This window comes from Anguilla anguilla, chromosome 3, assembly GCF_013347855.1.
Source record: "Anguilla anguilla isolate fAngAng1 chromosome 3, fAngAng1.pri, whole genome shotgun sequence".
In the NCBI taxonomy this organism is placed as follows: Eukaryota; Metazoa; Chordata; class Actinopteri; order Anguilliformes; family Anguillidae; genus Anguilla; species Anguilla anguilla.
In genome coordinates, this window is record NC_049203.1 from 11,590,888 (window position 1) to 11,617,819 (window position 26,932).

General features: G+C 47.2%; 1 protein-coding gene across 1 annotated transcript; it reads right to left on the bottom strand.

Moving 5' to 3' along the window:
- Nucleotides 1-861: 861 nt before the first annotated feature.
- On the bottom strand, nt 862-26,710 carry ccdc88b (coiled-coil domain containing 88B). The gene is made up of 29 exons (XM_035410257.1): nt 26,142-26,710; nt 25,346-25,494; nt 23,444-23,552; nt 19,281-19,350; nt 18,810-18,868; nt 18,571-18,654; nt 18,165-18,305; nt 17,709-17,845; nt 15,916-15,997; nt 15,222-15,380; nt 14,854-15,000; nt 14,452-14,596; nt 14,044-14,198; nt 12,604-12,705; nt 11,469-12,296; nt 10,541-10,720; nt 10,095-10,435; nt 9,664-9,790; nt 8,342-8,842; nt 7,983-8,144; nt 7,189-7,466; nt 6,731-6,874; nt 5,684-5,870; nt 5,085-5,230; nt 3,525-3,629; nt 2,990-3,132; nt 2,246-2,536; nt 1,457-1,525; nt 862-1,141 (listed from the first exon to the last, which is right to left on the bottom strand). Exons 1-29 carry the CDS (start codon nt 26,217-26,219, stop codon nt 1,080-1,082), a joined length of 5,181 nt encoding a protein of 1,726 aa, XP_035266148.1. The 5' UTR covers nt 26,220-26,710; the 3' UTR covers nt 862-1,079.
- Between the last annotated feature and the right edge of the window lie 222 nt (nt 26,711-26,932).

The following is a 26,932-nucleotide window of genomic DNA, read 5'->3' on the forward strand; positions in this document are numbered from 1 at the left end:
TTGTCATTTCATTTTGCTGCATGTCTAAATATGCACAAATAAGTGTTTTTGTTAGTCTGAATTTTCTAAGTTAAAACTAGTTCAATCATATAGCAAATTCTTCACCGTGTCGTTTATATAGCTTATTTCTGCTTACAGTTCCTTTTTAATGCCTTTATCTGGATCAGCATACCTATTTTTATTGCTTTACATTTGATCAATTTACACAGTTGAGCTATCCCTCTACTTGTTAATGGGCATGCTCTTCACATCTAATATTCAATCTCTTAATGTAATTTATGATTTAATCCCCCCTAGAGCCATGTTACATCTTACCATAAATCTTCTGCTGTCTTCTTACAGTCAGTATTTCCTATATATTTACATTATTTATTTGCTGCTCACACCGTTCAGTGAGTTACGAGACTCGTAGTTAACATATTAACAATGTTATCCTGCGAGGGAAAACCACTGAAATGAATCGATTCTTCTGTCACTGGTGTCTGCATGAAGCAGTGGGTAAATAACACTGACATCGTTAATGCAGTACTGTAACAAAATATTCAACTGACAGCTTAGTTATCCGCTGCAATCCTTGTTGTAAAACATGGAAACGTTCATGCACAGTTTTGATTTCTAACTTGATCAATCATTTGATCATCTTTTCTTTAAACATTTTTAATAGCTTCAAAAAAATAAATATGAGAGAACAAATAAAATGGCATTATGCGTGTACTGTCATTTTCTCATGGGGTATTTTTGTGATGGCAAACATGCACTACTGTAATGTCTTTGCAATCAGAGCAACCCTTCACACATACACACACACACACACCCAACATTTTAATGGATGGCTTTGAAAAGAGTGAAACCACTTTAAAATACATATTAAAAAATATTTTTATTAGCCACGGTCAGAATAGTGAACTCAACATAAATAACTGAGACGCAGGAAGCCAGATCTTCATGGGTACGGTGATGTAAATCACAAGCCTCAAGGAGCCATTGTGTACAGTAGAAGGTTTAGGCCTTGATGTTTTTTTTTGCGGAAATCTACACAGTGACTGATATAAATTTGTTTATACCAGAGGGGTACTCTGTCACATGGAGTGCAGGCTGTCCGTCTTCGTCAGTGGGGTTTTGCCACCGCTAGGCAGGCAATCTGATCGAGAGAGACAGAAACGCAGTTTTGTGTAGCACACGATACAGACTATTTCCAGAAGATTTCCTCAAACACTCAATGCAGTCATATACTCCATATAGTCACTTGGATGATGTTTCAGGGGCTTCCGATAGGTCACCCAAGACATTCCTGTTTAGCACAGCGCATCACCTACATTAATTGAAGCTAAACATGCTGACCACCAACAGCAAGTTAACTGAATTACAAAACAAAAACCAACGGACAATTAAATATAGATCAGTCTACCCAAACACCCCCTATCTCCCGACTCTGCCACCACCCCCTTTCACTGACCTTCAGGTCCGCAGGACAGGCGATTGGGTTCAGACTTCAACTCTGACGTGAGGCCGTCCTCACACCCAGCTGAAAGTAGACACACACATGCACACGCACACATGCACAAACGTACACACACACATGCATGCATGTACACACACACACACACACATGCAAGCACACACACACACGCACGGACACACATACGCACACACGCACACATGCACGCACGCGCACGCGCGCACACACACACACGTCAATATGCAGGGAACTACTGCCCAGAACCTTCTGAACACACCCACATCATTTATTTACTCTGTTTAATGATTTTAATGCTTTATGGCATTTCCCATTATCATATCAAAATGCAGGAAATTGTCAGGTCAGCAAGTATATGTCAAAAGCAAAAAACAGTGTGTATTCATTCCAATCTTTTGTGAACTCAGTTCAAACCTTAAAGCATTGACAGGGAGCTGAAAAAACTTTTAACCATTCATTACGCCGGCCTTGAAAGTCATACAGAGCAGCCATTACCTCTCTTTGCTCTATTCTCACCCTCAGAACCGCCCGTCTTTCCTCTTCAACCACAGTCTCAGTCAACATTTGCACAAAGCCTAGCAGCTTCAATGGCCTGCTCTTGTTTGCTCAGTCTTAAGGCATGCGAACAGAAATTCGGGTCGGCCGTTGGCTGAGGTTTTGGCTCAGTCTCCCTGACAGTGTCTGTGTGACTCCATGTTTCGAGAGTCGCCAATGCCAGCCACACCCCTCCCCCACCCTACCAAACCCCCCCCCCCCCCCCATCCTCACCCTTCTCTCCTTCGCTCAGTCTCTCCTGGCCGGGCATGGGGCTGTCCTCAGCCTCCCAGATGGCGTTGGGGCCCCCCTGGGGGCAGTAGCGGTCTCGGGGCGACGGGCGATGGTCCCCGGGACTGAAGGACTGCGAGAGGCCCCCCCCTCCCCTTCCCCTCCCCAGGCCCCAGCCGTGGCGCGAGCCCAGCTTGCGCCGAGCCGAGCGCATAGCCAGGCGGGGCGAGTCCTCGGACTCCACGCTGGACGCCTTGCGGAGCGGAGAGGGCGACACCGGTGCACTCAGGGGGTCTGCAAATGAGGAAATGACATCACAGTGTGAAAGATGGCGGGTGTAGGAGGGGGGTAAAAATTGCGTAGAACTATGAACAGACTGTGATCAGGGGGAAAGCATGGGAGGGTAGTGGCAGAGCATTCAGCCTCTGGGTTTGGGGAGGGTGTTTGAAGTATGACATGGCCAGTGTGTGCGGTACTGTAGTGTTGTGTGTCTTCTTCTCTGGACAGAATGCATGAATGGCGTAACTAAAGCTAACGACGCTCCGGCATACAGTTCCCCCATTTTGTAGTCTCTCATCAGTATTAGAGCTGTGCAGATTCTCATTAGCTGTAAAGATGGCGCATGCGAGCAGGCTGTTCAATCTCTCGGCCGTTGTACTGCTTAGGGCGCCATACACTCCCTCACTTCCTGTACAGCTGGCGTGTTGCGCGTGTGTATGTGGTGCAGCCTCTCTCGCGCTCTCTCACCATGCTGTGCGTTTGATGCCGGCAAGTCGCTGGCCTCGGCCAGGTTCTCTATGCTCCCTAGCGCGACGAACAGGGCCCTTCCCTCCCTCCCGCCGCGAGGCTTGATCAGCTTCTTCATCCGATCCGCTATCCAGTTGCTCTTCCTCCGGGGAGCAATGGAGGGAACAAAGGGGAGAAAAATGGAGACAGATTGTGGTGCAATTGGTGCTGACAATGTAAAAAAAAAAAAAAAAAAAAAAATAGCATACAAACCGTACAGTAACTGCAAGGGGATATTGCAATTAAGCTCAATTTAGCTGTGGAATTGGTTTGGCCCGTGTGGGTTCTGTCCTGATCTGAACTCTCCTCGTATTGTGTTGGAAGCCCGTATCCATCAAAAGAACAGGTCCACATTTGGTAGCTTGTTTTTTTAGTAATGAGACCATCTCAGGTTTAATAGAGGGAGAGCATTTGTTTTGTGGCTCCCGTGGACCAGGACCGGTGTTCTATCCGGGTGAAGTTTTTGGGTGTGGGCGGGGCCAGGTTTTACACTCACTTGGCTTTATTAGGCTGGGGAACGTTGGGTTCCAGGACCCGATACTGATCCATTATCTTCTCCACCAGCTTCTGTTTCTCTCTCCGCAACTCGTTCAGCTTGTCACTGGGGAGGGAGAGACAGTTAGAGAGTCAGAGAGAGATGGGGGGGGGGGGGCGTGCGAGAAAGCAGAAGAGAAGAGTGGGAGAAGGCACTTAATTTGCCAAAAGCAAATCGAGCATCTACCTAACCTGTCCTCTGGCTTCATTCATTTAATGGATTGCAGGCACACATTTTCTCCTGAACTGTGTATGGACATATGCCTAGATAATGAAATGTACTTTCCCCCCACAAACAGTCCAGTCTATCCATTTATATACAACAGGAGAACTGAACTGCAGGAAGAAGCACAATTCTGTTTCCCCTTAGCAGTCACCATGAGAACAGTGTGTAGGGCTGAGCTATTCTGAAAAAAAATAATAATTGGATTTTTATAGCCTGGCTACACTGTATACACAATTCAATTCAGTGTGCCAACAAAAAGAGAAATATTATCCTATTCATGTAGCTGTACATGTATTTCAGTAATAAATAATATAAAATAACACGTTAGTTACCGTACACATGAGGCTATATGTGCAAGTATTGTATCGTGGTTTTGTGAAGAGAAATGCGGTCCTATAAATAGTGGGCAATAAACTACGTGTTCCTTTCGATAAACATGTAGATTGTTCATCTGAAATGTTTGCTAGCCACATTCAAAGGGGTGTTAATCATTTCTATTTTGACTTAAAAATATGCAGAAAACATGTTCCAGTCTAGTGAGAAGAGCTATCCTCAGCTGGACCGCTGCATTTCACTATGGACTATAAATGAATTTAATAAGAAACATTACATGAATACATTATAATTATTGGCATAATTTCCCTATATAAAACTAGCAGGACGATTCCACGGCAGCCTATTAAGGCTCCTGTTCGTACACACGCCTGCAGAATAATGATGATTTATCAACAGGGCAGTGCGCAGACGAGTAACGTCCTTCAGTGAACCATGCCTCACATTTGCATATGCAAAATAACACGCAAAACCGCATCAGAATCTGGTTTAACATTTTTACAGGTATGCCAGTATGTGCACAGGTAACATAAAACATTACGTGTATGTTGCAGTCATGGTGTATGCTGAATTTGGTCAGACACAAGCAAATGTCACGATCAGTGTGTTGGGTTCTGACAGGAACTCTGCGTAGCAGAATATGATACCAGAATATTCACTAATCTCAGTTTCACTTTCAGGCTGACTCTCAGGTACCCTCCATGCAGTAAAATGCAGTACAGTAAATATAATAGCTATAGCAGCGTTCCCATGCTCACAGGTACCCTCTATGCTGTAGACTGTGGTACAGTAAGTATAACAGCATTAGCAGCGTTCCCATGCTCACAGGTACCCTCTATGCTGTAGACTGTGGTACAGTAAGTATAACAGCATTAGCAGCGTTCCCATGCTCACAGGTACCCTCTATGCTGTAGACTGTGGTACAGTAAGTATAACAGCATTAGCAGCGTTCCCGATGCTCACAGATACTCTCTCTGCTGCAGGTGGTGCTGGTCCCGGCTCTCCAGGCTTCGCTCCAGCAGAGTCCGGTTCTCCCGGGCCAGGCTCTGGTTCTGCTCCACCAGGTGCCGGGTCTCCTCCTCCATGTTCCCCTTCAGCTGGGTCAGCAGCTGGCAGCAGGACGAAGGTCAGAGAGATGGAGAGTCAGAGGGGGAGCCGTGTGTGCAGGTAGGCAAGGCACACACACACGCACACACACATACAAGCACACATACTGTACACACACATATACGAGTGCACACATGTATACACACACATATGCACATACACACACACATATACGAGTGCACACATGCATACACACACATATGCACACACACACACACACATACCAGTGCACATATGCACACGCACAGATATTCACACACACACACACACACACAAGCACACACATACATACACACACATAAGCACACACACACACACACATAACAAGCACACACATAGAAGGGCAGACAGATAATACAACCCTCCAACCAAAAAAAAATAAATCACGGAAAACCGTTCAACCACATCAGTTTCTGTATCCATCCCCATAATGGCGGTCCCCGTGCTGAACGGACCTGGTACTGGCTGGCGAGGCGGGCGTTGTTGAGGTCCAGGTGCTGGTTCTGCTCCCGCAGCGTGCTGAGCTCCCCCTCCAGCCGGGTGCGCTCCAGCTGGGCCGCGCTAAGCTCGCCCCTCAGAACCGAGCCCTGGGCCAACAGCTCCGTTTGGACCTGCATGGACTCCTTCTGCAAGGCGTGCAGTCTGCAGAGGACGCATCCATGGCGATATGAATATTTATATATATATATATATATATATACACACCCACAAGGGTGATCAGTGGAGCACAAGACCCATTTTCTGCTGTAGTAAGTGTTTCTTACACGTGTAAGTAATACCGATGCGCATTATGGTCTGGGGCAAATATGTAATAACTCAGGCCAAAAAACCCCGGTAATGGAAAATGACAGTGCATCACGGCAATTAAAAGCATATTCATATTCAGATATGACTCATCCACAGCTGTTTCATCCAAAAAACGGCAACAGTCTGCAATGTGCGTTAAATAGCAAAAGGCGCCTTTCCCTTTGTAGTGCAAAAAACAGATGGAATGGGGGTGTTTACTAGAGACGTGAGATCTTCAACCAAAGGCCCATTCGTGACTCAGGAATGCTAAGATAACTGTAGTATCTTGTAAAAAAAAAAAACAGATAAATGAAATGTGATTTTTCAGCTCAGCATGAATAACACATATACTGCACAATCACAAAACATCAACAGCGTGCATGGAATTATTCGGAAACGTGTACAACACACATTAAACCATCGCAAAACACTAAAAGCGCACATGAAATCGTTACAAAAACGCCTAATTATATTGACTTAAAGGCTATGAAAGCCCAGAGAATGTGTGTACATGTTGAACAAGCGTGATCTGGAAGACAGAACAGAGCGGTAAGGGAACAAAGCAGTCCCTGCAGAAGAACGAGCAGAGTGACAGGTTTAAAATCGGCTGGAGATGACAGGAGCACTGATGATCGTTAAAGCGGATAGTGGCAACGGGAGACGGCAAGTTTTTTTTTGTTTTTTTTTTAACAAGCTGTGATTATGTGTTCACTTGCCTGTCATTCTCCTCTCTCAGCCTCTCCAGTTCTCTCTCTCTCTCGGTGCGCGTCTGCACCTCTCTCTCCATCCTCGCCCTCTCCGCCCGGTTCGCCTCCTCTCCCTCCTCCATCTGAGCCCTGCGTTCCGAGAGCTCCTGATACCTGGCAGACAGTAATCACACCGCGATTGTCCTGCATTTAGTGTTCAGTGCACATTGCTGGGGCTCCTGTTTCTGCATAATGTAATGCAAAAAAGTGTACGGTAAGCATGAATACGGTATTGAATATCGTTATGCCTGTAAACAAAGCTGTGCTTCTGGGCAGTAGCTCTGTTCTGGGGTTCTAATGAATAAATGGGTTTCCTCTGGTCTGTAAGAGGAAGGTGCTGTATGTAGCGTCATCAATAATATGGAACAACATAAACAATGTTCATCGGGTCCCTGAGTGCATATAGCTCTGGGTGTCGCGGCAATCACCTTCCCTCCAGCTCACGGTGCTGTGCTTCTAGGTTCCGGAAGTTTGTCTTCAGCTGGCTGTGTTTGGAGAGCAGGGCCTCGAGCTCGGCCTCCTGCCTCTGCTGCAGGGCGGTCAGACGCTCGTGGTCTCTCCGCAACGCCTCGCCCCGCATCACCACTTCCTCCCGGTCCCGGGCCCACACCTTGGACTCCGCCTCCAGCGCCGCGGCCCGCGCCTCGCTCTCACTGCAGCGAGCCCACACTGATGCATGCTGGGAGCTCAGGGAGGCCTGCTCTGTCTGGTGGAGAGACAGGAGGTTAAAAACTGAGGGGTAGATAATCACTCCCATGGGGAAAAGACTAAAGGAAAAGTCACTGACAAATATGGGCACAAGGAGACTCACTGCGAGCTTGAACATAGCTGTTGGCTCTACTACAGTTACACAAATCATGTAAAGCATGCACACAGACACACAGCTACAGATGGACAGAGAATATGAGCCAGAATTGGATATCATTCCTCTATGAAAAGATTTTTTTTTTTTGGATCTTATGACAAATCAAATCTATCTAAAAGGAACTGGAAGTGAACCTAAACAGAAGAATGTGGGCGCATGAAATAACATCACGACTTTTCTGAGCCTAAAGGAAATAAAAAAGGAATAAAGTCCAGCACTGATACATACAAGAAGGTGTACAGGAGGATGGCATAAAAAAACATAGAGGAGCACACACACACATCTGAACGCATGCATGAATATTGTCATGCCCACGGGCACACACACACACACGCATGCGCGTGCACACGCGCTCACCTGCAGCCTGGTGTTGAGCGTCTGCAGGCTGGCGCAGTTCTCCTGCAGCGCAAACGAGTGCCTGTGCAGGCTGTCCAGCTGCTCCCGCAGCTGCGCGCTCGCCGACTGCAGCTGCGACACCTGCGAGAGCAGCACGCCCTTCTCTGTCTGCAGCGCAGCGTTCTGGGGGGAGCAGGAGCACAGGAAACACAGAGATCAGCGTGCAACAGAAACCAAAACTGTACGAGAAACACAAGACTATTTTCAGCTAGTCGTGCGATTATAAATCTGCAATGATAAGCGCACCATGAAACTTCAAAAGACACGATGATAGGTCAGAGGAATGAATGAAGAACAATACACGTGAACTCATGACAAACCTGCCGCTCCACTTCAATTAGCCTCTCGCTCATGGACTCCTTCCCGTCCACGCTCGGGTTCGAGGCCGTGGGAAGGGTTTCGCTCCTGCCCTGGTGGGCACCGCTGTCTTCATTGGGTTCAGTGTCTTTGGCGGCCTTGGGTAAGTTTCTGTTGTTCTCCTGGCTAATCGGTGGGCTCGCGCGGCTGGGCTGAGAGTCTCTGTCTGTGTCCTGCGTGAGCGGCTGACTGGCAGGGAGCTCGGGCAGGGCCGTGCGCTCGGCGGCTGAGAGCTGGCCCAGGTCTTTAGCCGGTCCCGTGCACAGCTGCTCGCCGGTCCCGCCGACCCCCCCTGACGAAATCAGGGGCGCCGTGCCGGTCTCCGGCCCTCCTTCTCTGAGCGCTTGGGACGGAGGCGGTGAGGAGGTGACCGTTTGTTTGGCCTTCAGCCTCTCGAGCTCTTGGCTCAGTCTCGCCACCTCATTGGCCCGTTCCTGGGACTGCAGCTTCTCATTGGCCAACTCCTGTAGAGAGGGCGCACGTGAAAGTGTTTAACACCATGCCCTTCATACGTCACTCTACAAACACACCTTCCACTCTGGCACCCATAGGGTATGTCCACATTTGCACTCACATAAGTGGCTGACGGTGATGACTTTCAATGGGTTATAATCAGCCTCCCAGAGGAAGGTTTAATGAGGTCTACATCAATTATGCCATCACCTGGGACCTATCAGGGAATGGGGGGGAGGTTTTGATGGAGGTCACACACAGGTTGAGCCATTGTCTTTCGCTCGGCTTAGCAGAAAGGCGCACTGAAGTGAAAAGGCTAATGTGAACATGCCATTAGGCCAGGGGTAGGTAGCATAGTGTCTCTGAGCGCCGGAGGGGGTGAGAGGGCTGCACTCAAAGCAGTACTGAAGGGCATATCAGCATAGCCCTGGCTCTCTGCACAAGATTCAGAACAGCAGGAAATCTCTTACATAATGAGAAGGGTTATATCACCTCCTACCCTTCAGCCTGAGGGAACGATGGAGAAAAAGCAGTGGAAAATATTCCCCCTCCTCCAAAGACGTGCCTCCCATCCAGTCTCATTCCTTACCCACCATTCCACACTCAGCTCTTCCATATTCATCCATCTGCCCCTCTCCCCATCTGCTGTCAATCACCCATTAAACATTCTGCACACACTCTCTTTCCACAGCGCACACAAACACACACACACACACACACACACACACACTCTCTTTCTACTGCATAGACACACACACCCCTTACACTGCGCACACACACACACAGACCCCCCCCCCCCCCCCCCCCCCCACCTCTGCGCAGACACACAGACCTGTGCGAGCGCGCTCAGCTGGGACTGGGCCTCCCTGTTCAGCGCGCTCAGCTGCCTGTTCTCCCTCTCCTGCTCCCGCAGCTGGGCGCAGTCCTCCTGGAGCTGGGACAGCTCCTGACAATTATGCCTATCAGAGCGCAGAAACATCCATTCAGCTTCACATTAATGCAGCGTGTCGCGCCGCGGCTCAATGACGGCTCATTAGCGGACGGATCTAACACAGCTGTACGTGAGCGGGCCATTGCGTTTGAAGGCAGATGACTTTTAAAAGCCTTTTAAGACCGCTACCGCTCTCAGACCGCGGGAGAGGCGCTTAATGTGCCCGCAAATGAGACGATGATGGACGGAGCGCGGCGCGCGCGTGCGGCTGGCATCGCTAGCGCGGGGGCCCCTGAGGAGCGGGGCCGGCGGGGGCCCCTGGGATGTCGAACCTGTTTTCGGCCTCCAGGCTGCAGGCCCTCTGGTTGCTGTGCTCCAGGGCCGAGGCGGTGCTCTCCAGCTGCTGCCGCAGCCGGGCCACCTCCCGCTCCCGCTGCCTGCTCTCCCGGCTCTGGGCGTCCAGCTGGTTCTGAAGCACCTCCTTCTCCTGCTCCAGCCGCGCGGCCTCCAGCGCCGCCTGGTCCCGCCCCCGCCCGAGGGCCTCCGCCTCCAGCCCCGCCTCCCGCAGCTCCGCCCCCAGCTCCTCCTCCCGTCGCCGGGACGACTCCAGGCTCCGCCCGAGGCGCTCCACCTCCGCTTTCAGCGTCCGGTTGGCCAGCTCCAGCTGGTCGCCCTGCAAGGCACGTCAGAGAAGATGGATGAAGTTCGCCCGGCGCTGCCTGGGGGGGAGGGCAGAGGGGGAATGGGGGGGGGGGACAGGCGCGCGTTCCCAGGTCACCTTGCGCGCGGAGACTCGCAGCGTGTCCACGGAGCTGCGGAGGGCGTCCTTCTCCCGCTCCAGCTGAGCCCTCTCGCCCTGCAGCTGCGCGATCACGGCCCCCTCCAGCCTCTGCAGCTCCGTCTGGCTGCGCAGCCGGGCCAGGTCCTCCTCCATCTGCGCAGACTCCGCCTGCAGAACCTGCACAGGGAGGGCGCCGAGCGTGAGGAGCGGGTGATTACCGTTTACACGCACCGCCGATCCGTCTCCGCACACAGATACCGGGGAAGAGAGCAGAACTAACGGCCTTCGTTTGCCAGGCGCAGGAGCGCTGAGGTGAGAAGTGCTGTTGTTTGTTCAAACGGCCCGAGAGACCATCGTTTTCTCAAGCTGGGGAAAAACGTGGCTTGGAACTTCTCTAAGGAGCTAAAATTGATTGCGTTAGATTTGACTAGGGGCTCAATTAGCCGAGAACACGATTTACTAAACTCTGTGTAAAATCATCACGTTTCAGGGGACTGCCACAGACACGTACTGTAGCCTCCCAGATCAGAAAACCGTGACGTGTCGTGAGACTTTTCCGAAAGTTTGCAACGCACTTTGAAACATGACGGAGATTGGCACTGAATTTGAGCTGAGCTATTTTAAAGGAACTGCTGCACTTTTCACCTCAAGCTTCGCACTTCTCACCTCAGACTTTTCAGTTAAACAGGGCGAAGGCTTTCTGTAGGGAGTATAGTCTACGTGATAAAATTATTAAATGGACTGATATTTTGCACATTTTGTTTTTTGGCAACTGGGACAAGGTAGTGTTATAGACTTCTTAAACCATCATTTTGCTGATCTGGAACAATCTAGCAGTTCTACACCTACGTCATGTAATGGGCCTCTGCGCGCTGAAAAGTCCATAGGCCCTCAGTGTTGCCCCCCCCCCCCCCCGCCTCTGTACCTCCATCTGTTTCCTGGCCTCCCCCAGGCTCTCTGCAGACCTCCTCAGCCCCAGGGCCTCCTCCTCCAGGGCACACAGCTTCTGCTCCGCCCTGGCGGCTCTCCTGCTCTCCTCCGCCAGCTTGGAACGCAGCTCCTGGAGGAGGCCGTCCTGCCTCTCGCACTCCCGCGTCAGCCGCTCCACCTCCTGCAGCGCCCCCTGCAGCTGGGAGGCCAGTGTAACGGCGTCCGTGTCCAGGTGGGTCTTTTCCGGATCTTCTCCGGTGTCTTTGCACACCTCCGTCTCCTTTTCCTCCTCTCCCTCCGTCTTCTCCCTCTCTCTCAGTTTCTCTCCCCCTGTCCCCTCACCCCATTCTCTGCTTTCTCTCGTCCTCAGCACCTCCTCTGTTCTTCTTTTGCCATCAACCTCTTCCTTCTCTTTCAGCATCTCTATTCTGCGTGTCTCTTTCTCTCCTTCACCATCCTCCCTCTCGGTCGAGGCCTCTTTCTCTTTTACCTCTTCATCGTTTCCCGTCGTTTTTAACTTGTCCTCTCTCTCCTTCAGATTGAATATCTCCTCTCCCTCTCCTTCTTCTCTCTCAGTTCTAATCTGACCCATCCCTCTCTTTCCCTCCAATTCCTTTCTCTCTTTCCCTCCCGTGATCCCTTTTTTCTTCGCCTCCCTCCCTCCCTCCCCCTCTTCTCTCTGCGCCTCTGCCTCCTTGGCCTCCCCACCACTCCTCTCTTCCTTTGATGAAACCTCTCTTTTCTCTTCACACTGTTGTTGTTCCTTTCTCACTAATTCCAGGCAGCTTCTGAGTCTGGAGTTCTCATTCTTCATGTTCTGGAGCTGACGGAGAGGGAAGAGGCGGGGGGATGAGAGGTATTATTAGAAGATATTAACGCCGCAACTTGTGAACAACCTGCCCTTCGCATTGACTCCCCCTTGTTAAAATGACAGGATGTGACAAAGTCTTTATAAGAGAGCTGAAAAGCATTAAGACTTCAGTGACAAGCATTTTGTCAGAGCTCGTCCACTGGACTCTTAATGGAAAAATGCACCCTTTCAATCCATTAAGTGTCCCCGGCCCACATCCTGTTTTCCCGTAATAGCTCTGCGGTCCCTCTCCGGCTGTCAGCCTGTCCCTCCATTTCACCTCCTTCAGCGCCTCCTGGTTCTCCGCCTCCAGGCTCGTCCACGCTTCCGTCTGTCTCCGCAGTTCTTCCTTCAGCTTCTCCCTCTCCTCCAGCAATGCAGCCTTAGAACACACGCGCAACACGCAAAGACGTGCGCATGGATTAGATGGCACTTCACATTGCATTTATTTAGCAGACACTTTTATCCAAAAGCGACGTACAAAAAGTGCATATCAAGGTCATTGGAACAACTACGAAACACAGGTTCAATAAGGTACAATACTCATTTTGTCCAGTTCACACAGTGAACATTATTCTGACCTAACCTATGCTAAGTCAAACTAGGGGGCAGTACAAGCTACAACATTGGGACAATAATACAAAGTACAATATTCGTTACTTCCGTTACTGCACATGTCAAGATGTGCATTGCTCTGGCGTATCAAAACATTCTGCTATATTCTGTTGTGTTAGAGTTCTCTCATAAAAAATCAAAAAATGATTTATTGTACATATGTAGCGGTCATTTGTAGGAACCCTATCATTTCTAGCAGTCAAGGTCCTTATGCCTCTAAGGATCACCTCCTTGTAAGGCACTGAGGAACTTAACTCTCCGCAATGTCATTTAATCACATTTAGGATTGAATTTAATATTTAACTACTTCTAGAAGCAGTTAATAGAAGGGAAAGCATTAACACAGCAACTGATTAATGCTGGGTTAATGCAGTAACACCTGGAATATTATCCCTCCATATGTTAGGACTGGAAGACTGAGCAGCTGAAAGCCTATTGTTCTCGTCCTATTTCTTTCTTCTTCTTTTTTATCCTTGCAGAACTCCTGACAGCTTCCCCCAATTTCATGCGGATTTTGTCACCGCCTGTCGATGAGGATAAAACGCATTTGCGAAAAAGGTCATACCAATTATCTTTTTCAATAACTTCTCAGCATGCTCATCTTCATTCCGAACTGGGAACATTTGTGAAACATGAATTGTTTATGAGCAGAAACTGCTTTGTCAGCTAGCTCTGTTCCGATATGGAAAACATTACAGTTGTCACCAAATGATATAATTGGACTTTCTAAATATGATTTGTGCGTAAATATTTATAAGCATTCACTCATTTGTCCAATATTTGACCATATTCCTCTATTTTTGTCTCTAGATGTACTCTTTCCCTTAGCCACAGATTGACCAGTCATCCATCCATCCATTATGTAACCTGCTTGTTCTTGGTGAGGGTTGCGGCAGGTGAGGGGCTGGAGCCTATCCCAGCATGCATTGGGCAAGAGGCAGGAATAAACCCTGGACAGGTCGATTCACCAGTTAATAGTTAATCAAGTTTAAAACCTAGTAGTTACTGCTGGAAGCTCTAATTTATCCTGTTGTTGCGACATATTTGCAGACCTCCGTTTGTTTTTTGTGTCTTTGGTGAAAACCGAGAGCCTCTGAACTTGTACCAGATCCAGCTGTGTGGTGCCATCCCCGTCTGCACAGTCCTCCCTCTCAGCCTGCAGCTGCTCCAGCCGTCTGCGCAGTTCTGCATTCTCATTCTCAGCTCCCAGCAGTCTCCATGACGATGCCTCACTGACCTCAACACTGAGGGGCTTGAAGTCTGCGAGAGAGAGAGAGAGAGAGAGAGAGAGAAACAAAGAAACAGGGAGAGTGAAACAGAAAGACAGCAAGCGCGGTCACTTTATTTTCATGACTTTCTGAAACTCTTTCCAGGGAGAATCATGAATAATGTACGCAGTCACACGTCCAAGCGGTAATAGCGACTGACGGCAGACTGACACCCTCAGTCCCCAACGATAAAACCCATCAGAGAGACAGGCAAACACAGGCAGAGGAACGGGTGGAAAACAAACCTGTTTCCCGGCTCAACTCATCTTCAGAATCCAGCCCTGAGTGGTGAAGATTCCGGGCTTCTCCCAAGCTGTGCTTCAGCTCAACCTCCAGACTCATGTTCTCCTCCAGAAGCTCGTCAACCCGCTGCCTCTCTGTATCCCGCTCCTGCATTAACCATCAAACTGACACTCTCACCAGGAAGAAGAACCCCCCCCAAAGCAGCCAGTACTCACCCTCGTATTTGAAAATCAACACCTGGCAACAATGATCAGTGTTTCTGCAGGCACTTTGAGTGCCATGGACACAGAAATCCATTTGTGTACACAGAACCTTCTCGCTATTAACACTGGACATGATTCTGGCACATTCTCCCCCACAGACTGGCTGTGATTAATTCGCTGCGGGTGGGAGCGGACACGCACCCCCTCCAGGTCGATGACTCTCTGTCGGAGCAGCAGGTTGTCCCTCTCCAGCTCCCTGAGGCTGGAGCACCGCGCTCGCACCTCCCCCAGCTGCTCCTCCAGCAAGGCCCGCGTCTCCTGCAGCGTGGCGCAGTACTGCTGCTGCTCCTGCAGGGGGCGCCAGACGGAGGCAGTGTTCAAAACATGGCATATCGCACAGTGTATTATAACAGAGTACATTCCAAGCTCTTACATGGAATACCATGGAAACTGCACCCCTCGGTTAATACCTCCCATGCAGTCTGACACTGTCACATCCCCCGATTAGTTTCCCAAACCTCCCAGTCCTAAGCTGAGGTTGTTATGGCGTCCCTGTGACCCCCCCGTACCTGCAGCTGCGTGCGGTACAGGTCCAGGCTGCGCAGGCGGTGGGCGCAGCTCTGCAGCTCCGACTGCAGCCGGTCGGCCTTGGCCGCACGCTCGCGCAGGCAGTCCAGCTCGTCGCGGAGGTTCCGCGCCGCACGCGCCTCACCGTGCAGGGTGCGGTTCTAAACGCAGCACAGGCAGTCAGGCAACCCATCCAGAGGTTATTTACACAGTGTTGCACAAAATGTGTGTGTGTGTGTGTGTGTGTGTGTGTGTGTGCATGCGCTTATGTGTATGTGTGCATGTGTGTGTGTGTGTGTGCGCTGATGTGTGTGTGTGCAAGAGTATGTGCGTGTGCGCTTATGTGTATGTGTGTGTGTGTGTGTACGTGCTTATGCATGTGTGTGTGTGCATGTGTGTGTGCGTGTGCGCATATGTGTGTGTGTGTGCACTTGCAGTATATGTATGTGTGTGTGTGTGTGTGTGTGTGCATGTGTGCTCTTCTGTGTATGTGTGTGTGTGTGTGTGCATGTGCATGCTCTTCTATGTATGTGTGTGTGTCTGTAGTGTATATATATATATATATTTTTTTTTTTGTACAGCATTGAGCTGCATCACTTGTATGAAATGTGCTCTATAAATAAAATTTGATTGATTGAAGCACAGACCACTGAGCTTTATTTTCTGAACTGAGAGATGTGTGGGATTGACTCTCACCTCTTGTCGAAGTTTTCTGAGCTCCACCTCCATGGTTTGCATTTCCTGCTTGTAATCCAGTAACTGATCACTCCTTTCTTCCCTGCAATGGTCAGTTGATTATGGTCAATAACTGCATGTTGCTCTATATACCTATATTCACACAGGCTGACTGAATAATATAGTCTTCAAACAGACCTGCTTACACTGTATCCTACTATCAATGCATTTATTGTGGGTTTATCAGTCCCAACGTACGCTATACTACCAATAACCTTAAACCATTTGCTACTTGAGGCACTACTTTCTCAATTTCCCCCTGGCTCCTACATTCACACTTAACTTCATGCTGTAGGTTTATTTATCTACTGCTATCAGTTGTGATGACTTGCCATGGGCTGTGCTACTTGCCTATACATTCATGTATGCACTTTTGTAAGTCGCTCTGGATAGGAGCATTTGCTAAATAATATGCTTTTAGTGGTTTTTCGATATTATTTCAGTTTCGGTGTAGGCTTTTTGACCGGGCCCGGCGGTTTTTGTGTACTGAAGGATATTTTAGATATTTACAGAGGTTTTTTTGACAACCTGCTGGTTTTGCAACGATTTTCATATCAGGGCGATTGGGGGTTGGTAGCCTGAAGAAAGACGATGCACTTCAGATAACTCCAAAGCAGCATGTACACCAATGTTATGTTTCCAGAGGCTGTACACACGAACAGATTATTTTTTATAGCGTATATTTTTTATAGCGTTTTTACTAGCGTATTTACTATCATAGAGCAGCTTGTACAGCGGTGTTATGCCTCCAGAGATCGTATGTGTGAACATGACTCAATTATTCTTTTTCACTTATTTTGGATTGGAACTATTTCCTATGGTGCACGCAGTCAGAGACCAGTGAACTCAAGTAAACCGTGGTGCATCTTCCCATTTCAGCGTGCTACCTTGGGAGTGAAGAGCTCGAGCTGCTGGAGAACTAAGACAGGAAGAACTGCCAGCGTGCTATAAAAACTGACACTTCATATGTTTATAATTGCGCGGAAATGTCACGATTTCTGGAGATGCAACGTCGCTGTCCACATCGCTCCGAGTTACTTGAAGTGTATTTTCTTTCTCTCGACCCTGAATGCCCCTGCGCTAACCGCGGCAAAACTGGCAGGCTGTCAGAGACTTCTGTATATCTTAAATATTCTTCATCGCATAAAAAACTTGCCAGGGTCAATCAAAAGCGTGCACTGAAAATGGAATAAAAATAAACCGAAAAAACCTCTGAAAGCAAATTGTCCCTCAGAGTGTAATGCAATGTAAATGCACACAACACATTACATTACATTTATTCGGCAGACGCGTTCATCCAAAGCGACGGGCAATAAGTGCATACCGAAGGTCATAGGGACAACTACAAAACACAGGTCCGGTAAGGTGCAATACTCATTATGTAACAGCTATCCAAAGCCATGAACATCAAGTACAGTTAGAGAAGAAAGTGGTAAAATGTATAAGAAAATGTATATGACAATACAATAGACAATGTCTCTTCCAATCCACGGGCAGTCTCAGCCACTCTGGATAAGTCTCCTAACTGCTAGGAAAGTGTTCACCCTGTTCTGTACACCTCCACCCCCCACCTCCCCACCTGGCCCCATCTGCCCCTGCCCTCGACCGCCTCCCACCCCCCACCCCCACCTCATCTGCCCTAGCCCTCGTCCCCCTCGCCCTCGTCCCCCCCCCGACCCCCCACCCCCTCCTGGCCTCATCTGCCCCCCCCTCTCGCCCACCCCCCCCCCACACACACACACACACACACTCACAGCTCCTGTCGCATTCGCCGCAGCTTGGCCCGGCTGTCGGCCAGCTGCACGGCCAGGCCCTGCGGCGTGTCCAGGTAGGCGCTCGGGGACGGGGACCTGTCCCCCAGATCCTGCTGCTGATACAGCTCGGCTATCCTCTACGAGAGCCAGAGAGATAAGCGGTGACACGAACATTAGGGGACGGAGGGAGCACAGTGCGACGACGGCGATGCCAGGTGCTTCAACGTAGCGAGCGCGGTAAACAGGAGGAGCCGCACTGTGCACTGAGCGCTGCAGAAAGTTTTGATTAGATCTGAGGGAAGCAGCTCCGGGTAAGTGATGGAAGGCGTCTGTCAGAGCACAATGCTCCATCAGCACTAAAGAGTGTTATTAAGGTTTATAGAGAAGCGCTGGGGATCAGCACCTCCCCTCCCCTTCCCTAACCACCCCCCCCCCCCCCCACACACACCCCCTCACCTCGAGGTGTGAATCCCTCTGGAACAGCAGAGCCTGGATGTGCTGCGCCATGGTGTTGAAAAGCCCCTGCAGCTCAGCCCCCTCCACCGTACTCAGCTCCCCCCACTGGCGGGGCAGCACATTGCAGGGGTCCTGAGTAACCTTGGGGGGGGGGGGGTTATAGGAGACTCATAATTAACAGGAAGAGCCATGAGCACAGTGTCTGTCACTTCGCTTAGCACATGATATGCCACAGGAAGCCGATAACTTCATTATGCTATTGAAATTGTGTCGCAGAAAATTATAAAACAAGCCTTATAAAATTCATACACAATCCATTCTACAACAACAGACTTGATTGAAGGTGCCAAACATTTCACCAGAAGGGGGAATTTCAGCTCAGGAACTTCTGGGGCACAGTACCTACCTCCTGAATACAGGTGGCGATAGCAGCTTGAGTCTCGATGTCAAGAGATTGTATTTGCTGTATGAACTCCTCTTTCCTCTCACACTATAGTAGATTTACACAAAGATACACACAATGAATCTCATTATGAGTCACACAATCATTGATTAATTGTATTACGGTAGGCTTATCAGCACATACGTATGCAATAACAGCATATTAATGAATGATCGTGCTGTCAGTGGAAGACATGCTCTCACCTGTACAGCGCAGCCAAGTAACAGCAGCAGCAGCTTCCTGAGCTCTTCCACAGCTGCTTCTGTCAGTACAGACACACACACACACAGAGTTTGCCAATCACACTGACTGACATCACCAATGCTGAACTGAAATCACACAGCCAGAAGTTGCCACAGACATACAGACCCAAGTTTGGCTGAGAAGCAGAAACAGAATGCTACGTTGGATAGCCTGGACTGAATATGCAGGCCATATGATACATTATGGGCCTGAAGCACTGGAATGCCAATTACTGACTAGGGTGGCTCTGAGATGAGTATGATGGACATAAATGCAAAGACACACAGGCAATTTTTAAAATGCATTAAACAGACATGCATTAAAGGGTAATTCAGTAAAGACAGTAAACGCTCATTTGTAAAGAGTGTATCAGTAAGTTAGAGAACTGGTAGATAATTGACAGACAGACTAACAGAGGAGAGGGGAGATACCTGTGAGAGGGTCTCGACCCAAAACTGCCACGTTTGGTAGGGGCATCAGAAGCAACTGCTGGAGGTCTTCCTGAGAGAGAAAAGCATGACAGTGAGCGAAACAGAGAAGGAACAAGAGTTAAACAGACGAAAATGGCAACGAACAGTTTATCACAAACTACTGAGCACAAAATTTCCATCTAATTAAACTACTTTAACCATTCACTTTTTCATGAGCTCGAGTGTGCATGTGAACCGATCATATGAGAAACAAATCACACTGGATTCCACCGGGTGACTCAACTGCAGCATTGGCATTTTGCACGTTATAATCTCTTCCTCATTATTTCATTTTAAATCTGAACATTGATGATTGTGTCCGATGCAGTGATTCAGCTGCAGCTAGTCTGTGTAAATATAAAAATGCAAATAAGAAAAATATCACATGTCTATGAAACATCTCGCAAAGAGTGTTGCAAAATGTAGCTAACTGGTCAATTGACAGAACTTTGACTGGTCAATTGGTCAATTAATGGAACATATTGACTAAGCCCTCAGAGTTGTTGATTGGAGGGCGGCTGCCCCAGCCTCTCATGCCCATTGGATAAGAGTTATTATGCAAGGTCTTAATTTAGAGAAAAGCTGATACTCCCTCAGGGGATCCTTTAACAGTGTTTTTCACAACATAGCAGCTGCACATTAAATTTGTGAATGTGAGGTGTTTGAAGCCATGTAGGGTTTTTAAAAAATTTCCCCTTGGTATAATTTCGTCTTAATGCATCTGTGTTTGATGTGAGGAGGTGCTGTTGGGTTGGAGGCTGTTTATGGTTAGGGTTAGGGTTAGGGTTACCGTTAGGCTGTTTATGGTTGGTCAAATGGCTTCGATTTGAAAGGGGTGGTGTTTTTGCTGAATGGGTCTCAAACCATTTGTGACCATTTGTTTTTCAAAAAACACCCAAAAACGTACAGTGTGGAATTGGCAAGGTTTGAGAGTAAAGGTTACGGAAGTTACAAAGTTTACAGGGCAAGTTTCTGTAAAAAAAAAAAAAAAAAACTCCTTTCATCTGCGATTTGAAATTAGGCGTGACTTGCTACAAGAAGGGCAGTGCTCCACGTAGGGTAACGCTCATTTTTGATCTTGTTACTTCAATGAGACACGAAGGCAGTTAAAAAAAAAATCAAGCAAGGAATGAGCAAACAAAGGGGAAGTTTAGGTATATGACAGGAAATGATGTGATGGCAAGCTGTGGACAAGTAACCATGGAAACTGTGACACCACAAACAGCAAAAAGAGGGGAGGGGACATCTGACTCACAGTTCCAGGGGAGTACCGCACTCTTTTAGCGCCTATTCATGGCTGGCTTTTGTCGTCAGTTGCGGTTAAACTCTAATTAGCAGAATTCACAAAGTAATGTGCTTGATGGGTTCGGTAAGGCCGTTTACTCTCAAGAGCCTGCATATAATATTTAAAAGAAGGACGTGTAACAACACCATAGCTGAAAGAAATGTGATTCACCTCACCCTTTGAGTACACAAATCAATATAAGACAGACACATCACATTCTACCATTGTATCTCCTACTAGGTACAAGCATCGATTGTTGATAATTGCAAAACGGTGAACGTGTTCTTGGTTTCAAAGGTGTCAGTGACCAGGAAATTCAATGCAAGAAGTGAAACTACAGATTCAGATGTCAGATGTAATGGGTACTGAACATACAACAAAGACTCACAGTTTCCTTGAATGATCTCTTCAATATACACTACGTGGCCACTACGTATATGGACATATGACATCCAACATCTCATCCAAAATTATGAGCATTAATATGAAGTTGGTCCACCCTTTGCAGCTATAACAACCTCCACTATTCTGCAAAGGCTTTATACTAGATATTGGAGCTTTGCTGCAAGGATTTGCGTCCATTCAACCAGAAGAGCATTAGTGAGGTCAGGCACTGATTTGGCAGTTAGGCCTGGCTCACAGTTGACCTTCCAACTGATCCCAAAGGTGTACCCACATTTGCACAGCCCAAGACAGTTTGATTCCTGTTACTACACTGTCAACTGTTCAGGGGCGACATAGCTCAGGAGGTAAGACCGATTGTCTGGCAGTCGGAGGGTTGCCGGTTCAAACCCCGCCCTGGGCATGTCGAAGTGTCCTTGAGCAAGACACCTAACCCCTAACTGCTCTGGCGAATGAGAGGCATCAATTGTAAAGCGCTTTGGATAAAAGCGCTATATAAATGCAGTCCATTTACCATTTACCATTCAATGTAAAGCAGCAAGCAAGGACCCGAACCATGGCCTCCTGTGGACCAGTGGAAGTATCACATCAGCCAGTGGCCATGACTAAGGCCACACGGTTCCACTGCCCTCTTTATTCACTTCACGGGTGTGAAATTATTGCTCCATTACAAACTCACACACTCTGAAAAGAGAGAAGCATATTCTCTGAAGGTGCACTGAGCCACAAACCACAAACGTACGGCGTCAGTGAACCACAACATTCTACAAATTTACATTCATTCCGTCATAGCATCTTTATTCTGGACATGAGTATCGACAGACAAAATAATAATAATAATAACACATACGAGCACATGAACAGGAAAAGGCCTGAGGAGGCTGCGGACTTACAAAGTTTAATTTTATCAGACGTGACTCATGCTACCAGCCCCCATCATGCAGCTTTCCTAGAACTGCACTGCTCCACTTTGTGTTTCTCACAGCTGGCTGGCTGAGCGCAGTTCTCAAGCGATTCTTCATGCAGACTGCAACGCCGCAACAGCACCACATGCAGACCTTGTAATTAGATGAATGAACACTACTGCTGCAAGCTTGCAATGTAGGACAGGTCATCCCCTTCCTTTCCCTATTCCCCTCATCTGATTTCACCATGCTACACCCACCATCAAACACAAAGTTGGGACCCTGCTGGATGTGGTCACCATGAGGAATTGTTCCTCGCCCTCTCTATCAAACTGACCACCACTGAGTATCTTCCTGCCTCCCTCTTTTTCTCCAAACTCCAACACCCATTCTTACTGTCACTCTCTGCGGTAACTTCTGAAAGCTTTCACCACCCCCTCCTCTTTCCTCTCACTCTATGAGCGATCCTATCGTCGATCCGCCTCATCTCTCAACTGACGCTTCATCATATTTGGTAATTTCCTCTTTCTCTTCAGTTCTTGACTTGGTCGGCCCTCATACCTTCCATACCTCCCTGGCCATTCTACCCCAGACTTTGTTTGTTTGATACCCTCTAGGGCAGGGGTGGGCAATTCCGGTTCTGGAGGGCCGGTGTGTATGCAAGTTTTTGTTTCCACCAATTACCCTGGGTAAATGAGCTAAACTGGCTGTATGCACCAATACTGGTTCACTTGTAGATTAGAAGGGCGACATAGCTCAGGAGGTAAGAGCGGTTGTCTGGCAGTCAGAAGGTTGCCGGCTCGATCCCCCTCCCTGGGCATGTCGAAGTGTCCCTGAGCAAGACACCTAACCCCTAATTGCTCCCAACGAGCTGATTGGTACCTTGCATGGCAGCCTTTCACCGTTGGTGTGTGAGTATGTGTGTGAATGGGTGAATGAGAGGCATCAATTGTAAAGCGCTTTGGATAAAAGCACTATATAAATGCAGTCCATTTACCATAGAGCATAGTATAACTTTTCATTATATAACCTGCTTATTCCCTGTCAGGGTCACATACAGAGGACCGGTCCATTGCAGCCCATCACAGGACAAACACACCATTTACTCACACAGTCATACCTAGGGGAAATTTACCCTCCAATGAACCTAACCTAACAAGGAGATCACAGAAAGGCCCTAGCCAGATTTCAAACCGAGGACAGTGCTACCCACTGCACCACTATGCCACCCTGTCCATTATTTTGAAAATATTTTCTCTCCCATTTACTCATAATAAGTCCTGTAATGCTGCCAAGCAGACAGCCACAAAGTATGTTTCAAATTCTGGCCTGAGATAGCTCAATGGTTTGAACCCACAGGTCTCTGACATACTCTAAAGCCATACACTCACACTGGAAACCCACAGATTCTTTTTTTTAAGTGCAACATAAGCTAAATTAAAATTTTAAAAAGTCATGTATCACCACTATTTTCCCCTGCAGTTCCTTAATGTCTCCTTCCCACTCCCACAATTCATTGCACCAGCACTCACCTGATAGTAGGACCTCAGGTGTCGGTTCAGGACAGAAAAGTTTTGAACCCTCAGGACCTCATCATTGTTCTCATTTCTGCAAATTTGTTCCACTTTTGGGTTTGGATCACTGGAACAAATTGGAGAGAAACTGTTGGCCGCACGGTCACAGTAATAACAGTAAGAATGCAGTGAAAGCTAAGGAACTGTGAAGCAGACGACTTGTTTTGTCATAACAGAAAAGCTGTGTTTCCTCAGCCGTGATAATGCTGGGAGAGCTAGCGTGTGCTAGCCAGTGCTTATTGGTTTTCTACAGCCAGGCTTTGGAGGCGCTTTGGCCTGAAGTCCAAATTGTTGATCTTTCTGTTCCCCTTGGTCCTCTAATCAAGCCTGTGACCTTTCAAAAAAGGTGGGTGGGGTCATCATAGGCCACCTTTTTTGGGTGTGCACCAGTCAACAATATCACATCTGCGGTTATGACACATTCAGAATGATTCATCATGGCTGACCATAACCAGTGTACCATCCAACCAGTGTACAACTGGTATATATAATTGAAGAAATCTCTGGGTGCAGCAACAGCATCTGAGATCATCTAAAAACTTTAGCCCAGGGACCCGGAGGGCACTGTGGCTGGTTCAGAACGTTTTTCAACACAGAACAAGAACAGCTCCAGGATGAAGGTGTCCGAGCCTACCCTACATTTCAGCATGGCGCAGAACAATTGTTCTCAACATTGTGCCTCGGTAACAGAACATTCCAACAGAAACAGGCCTAGCACAAATTGGCAGAGTTATAAATCAATATTCAATCTGTTCCGACATGACATGTTCCAGTAGGTGGACAGTGCTCCACGGCCTCGGGGAAAGGCACCATCTACGTGCGCTGCACAAATACACCAGAGGAGAGAACAGGATGTTATGGCTGAAATAGAGGGGATCGCAGCTATACTGCTGTCTCCGTGACTTTGCAGGGATATAGAGACAGTATTATTCTCAGACACACTGCATAATGTGCTAGTATTCATGCCATATGACAAACAATTACATTTCTCAGGCATACTGTATGTCAGACAAATGCCACAGAACACGATGAATGTGTTGAATTGGCCACCCCATCAACTCAGCGTGTATTTGACAGAGCCAGACCTGGGTCAAATACATATTTGTTTTTCTATGCTTTACTAACCTTGTATGGTGTATTGCAACCAATGAAATACTTCCAAAAAGTGCAAAGCCCGCCTTCTGCTCATATTGGCAGTCTCAATTACACCAGGCAAGATCAACAGAGCACAGAAAAGTATTTGAATCCAAAACAAAATGCGTATTTGACCCAGGTCTGGACAGAGAACATCTGGAGCACTGTGGATTGATGCGTGTCTTGTCAGGATGCAAAACTAAACAAGCTTGTCCAACACTTCCTACTGAGAAAAAAAACCATGGCTGTGCAGTTCCTATCATGTTAATATCATGGCGATATAATCCACAAAACAGCGGAAGAACAAATGTATAGAAATAACCAAGACCTTGTTATCATTTTGTAAGTCTTTCATTGATCAGCTACACTTTTAAACCCCTATGCATGCCTGCAGGAACAGCTATCTTTGTCGCACACATACTTATAATATGTGTCACATCCAGTGGAGCTGGCATATGGTACAACCCCCAATATAAAGAAAAATAATTGGCAAAGTAATCTATTGATTCAACAGAAGGAAGAACTGATGTACTTTGCTTGGTACACTTGCAGAACATTCCCCTGCAAACTTCCAATTACCTACCTTGTTAATTTATTTGATCTTAGTATTGACTAAGGTCAGTTTAGGTAACTTTCATTTTGAATATGAGAGGAGAATGAGTGTTGCGCAAATTTGTAATGACAGAGTCCCCAAAAGATGAATTATAAGAGAAAACTGTGGCTCACATTACTCTCATGACCTCGTTCAGGAAAATTCCATTGGTGAGACGCAGATACTTGTGCTGCGGATGCTGGGAACTGGAGTTCACCTCCAGGTATTGTGTGGCGAGCGGCCCATCCCCTTCTCCATCAACTACATTGTCAAACAGATGCACCTGAGGGATAGAGACCTTTTTAACCGACAGCAAAACAGGGTGTTCTTCTTTCGTATGTACATCACTAACTCCTGATGACCCCCCACCTACTTTAGGCTAAATCACATGATAAATATCCAGAGTTCATTTCAAAGTGACATAATTGCGCTGTTTCAAAGACAGAGAGAAGATAGTCGTTTTAGATATAATCCAATAGGAACAGAGATCTGGAAAGGTCTAATGTGAAAATCGTTTTAAAGCCCTCTGAAAACAGTTTGATCAGAATGCAAACAAGCGAAAATGACATCTCTTTCCCCTGACGGAAAACAACAACACAGCTCACTGAAAGAGCGGAACACGTTAAAGGGAAACTGGCAAAAGCAGAAGCTTCTTTTATAAACAACTTTTATAAAGTTTCTTTGAGGTGCAAACTTGCTCTACATGTCAAATTAAGTAGATTTTCCATAGGGAAAATGCATTACCATATTCAGACAAAAGTAGGCTACACATTTCAGTTTTTTAAGGAAATATTTTAACCTCTTAACAGGAAACTTTAAACAAATAATTTACCTTCTACCCTAAAAGAATATATTACTTCACCCGAACTAAAAAAAATATTTAAAACATTTTAATTTAGGCTATATTTAATAATATATGTAGAAACCTACCCAGATAACAAGTGCACTTCTCATAAACTCGTCGAGAATCTCCGAAAAATGAGTATCCATGTCTGTCATGTGCTCCATGTTCAGTTTCTCTTTTTACAGAATACGGTTGTAAATTCTATCATTTACATATATCCAGTTTATTCAAATAAAAATAGTGCAAAGTACAAGTAAATCTTAAAGTTAATCACGACATTGTGTTATAGTTCTCCGCCTGCTGTCCCCCCGCCCTTAGTTGTCATTAGCACACTACAAACCACACCGGAATTTGATACTGAATTGCAACAGTTCTTCCTCAAGAAAATGCCCTGTTCAAAATTAAAATCACGCGTTAGTCGAATTACTCAACGGCAGGTGTAAGTAAAGCAAACCCGTCGAGAAAACACAGCATTTTTTCTATTCAACATTTTAAAAAATTTAGCTGTTGAATTTGTAGGTCGATAATAATTTCTCTTTTTTGATTCTACTTTTGGTTCAGTAGGTAATGAACATTAAGGTACTACTTTCAGACTGTTAACTCCTTCATACACTTATGCAGCGTAGTTTTGTAAAAGACAACTGGCCTTCAGTCACCGTGATCGAAAACTTCCGAGTCTTTTGATAAAACCAAATATGTTATAAGTTAATACAGTAACTGAAGTAGATTTATTTTAAAATGTTCTGTCTCATGGCGCCATCTGGTTGTGGCTTCGCAGTAAAGCATATCCTGATCATCATTGAAATGAATAATTCTGTGAGACACTATCAAGTAACGGACGTAAGCATAATTCTCCCTAAATTTATGAAAGACATTT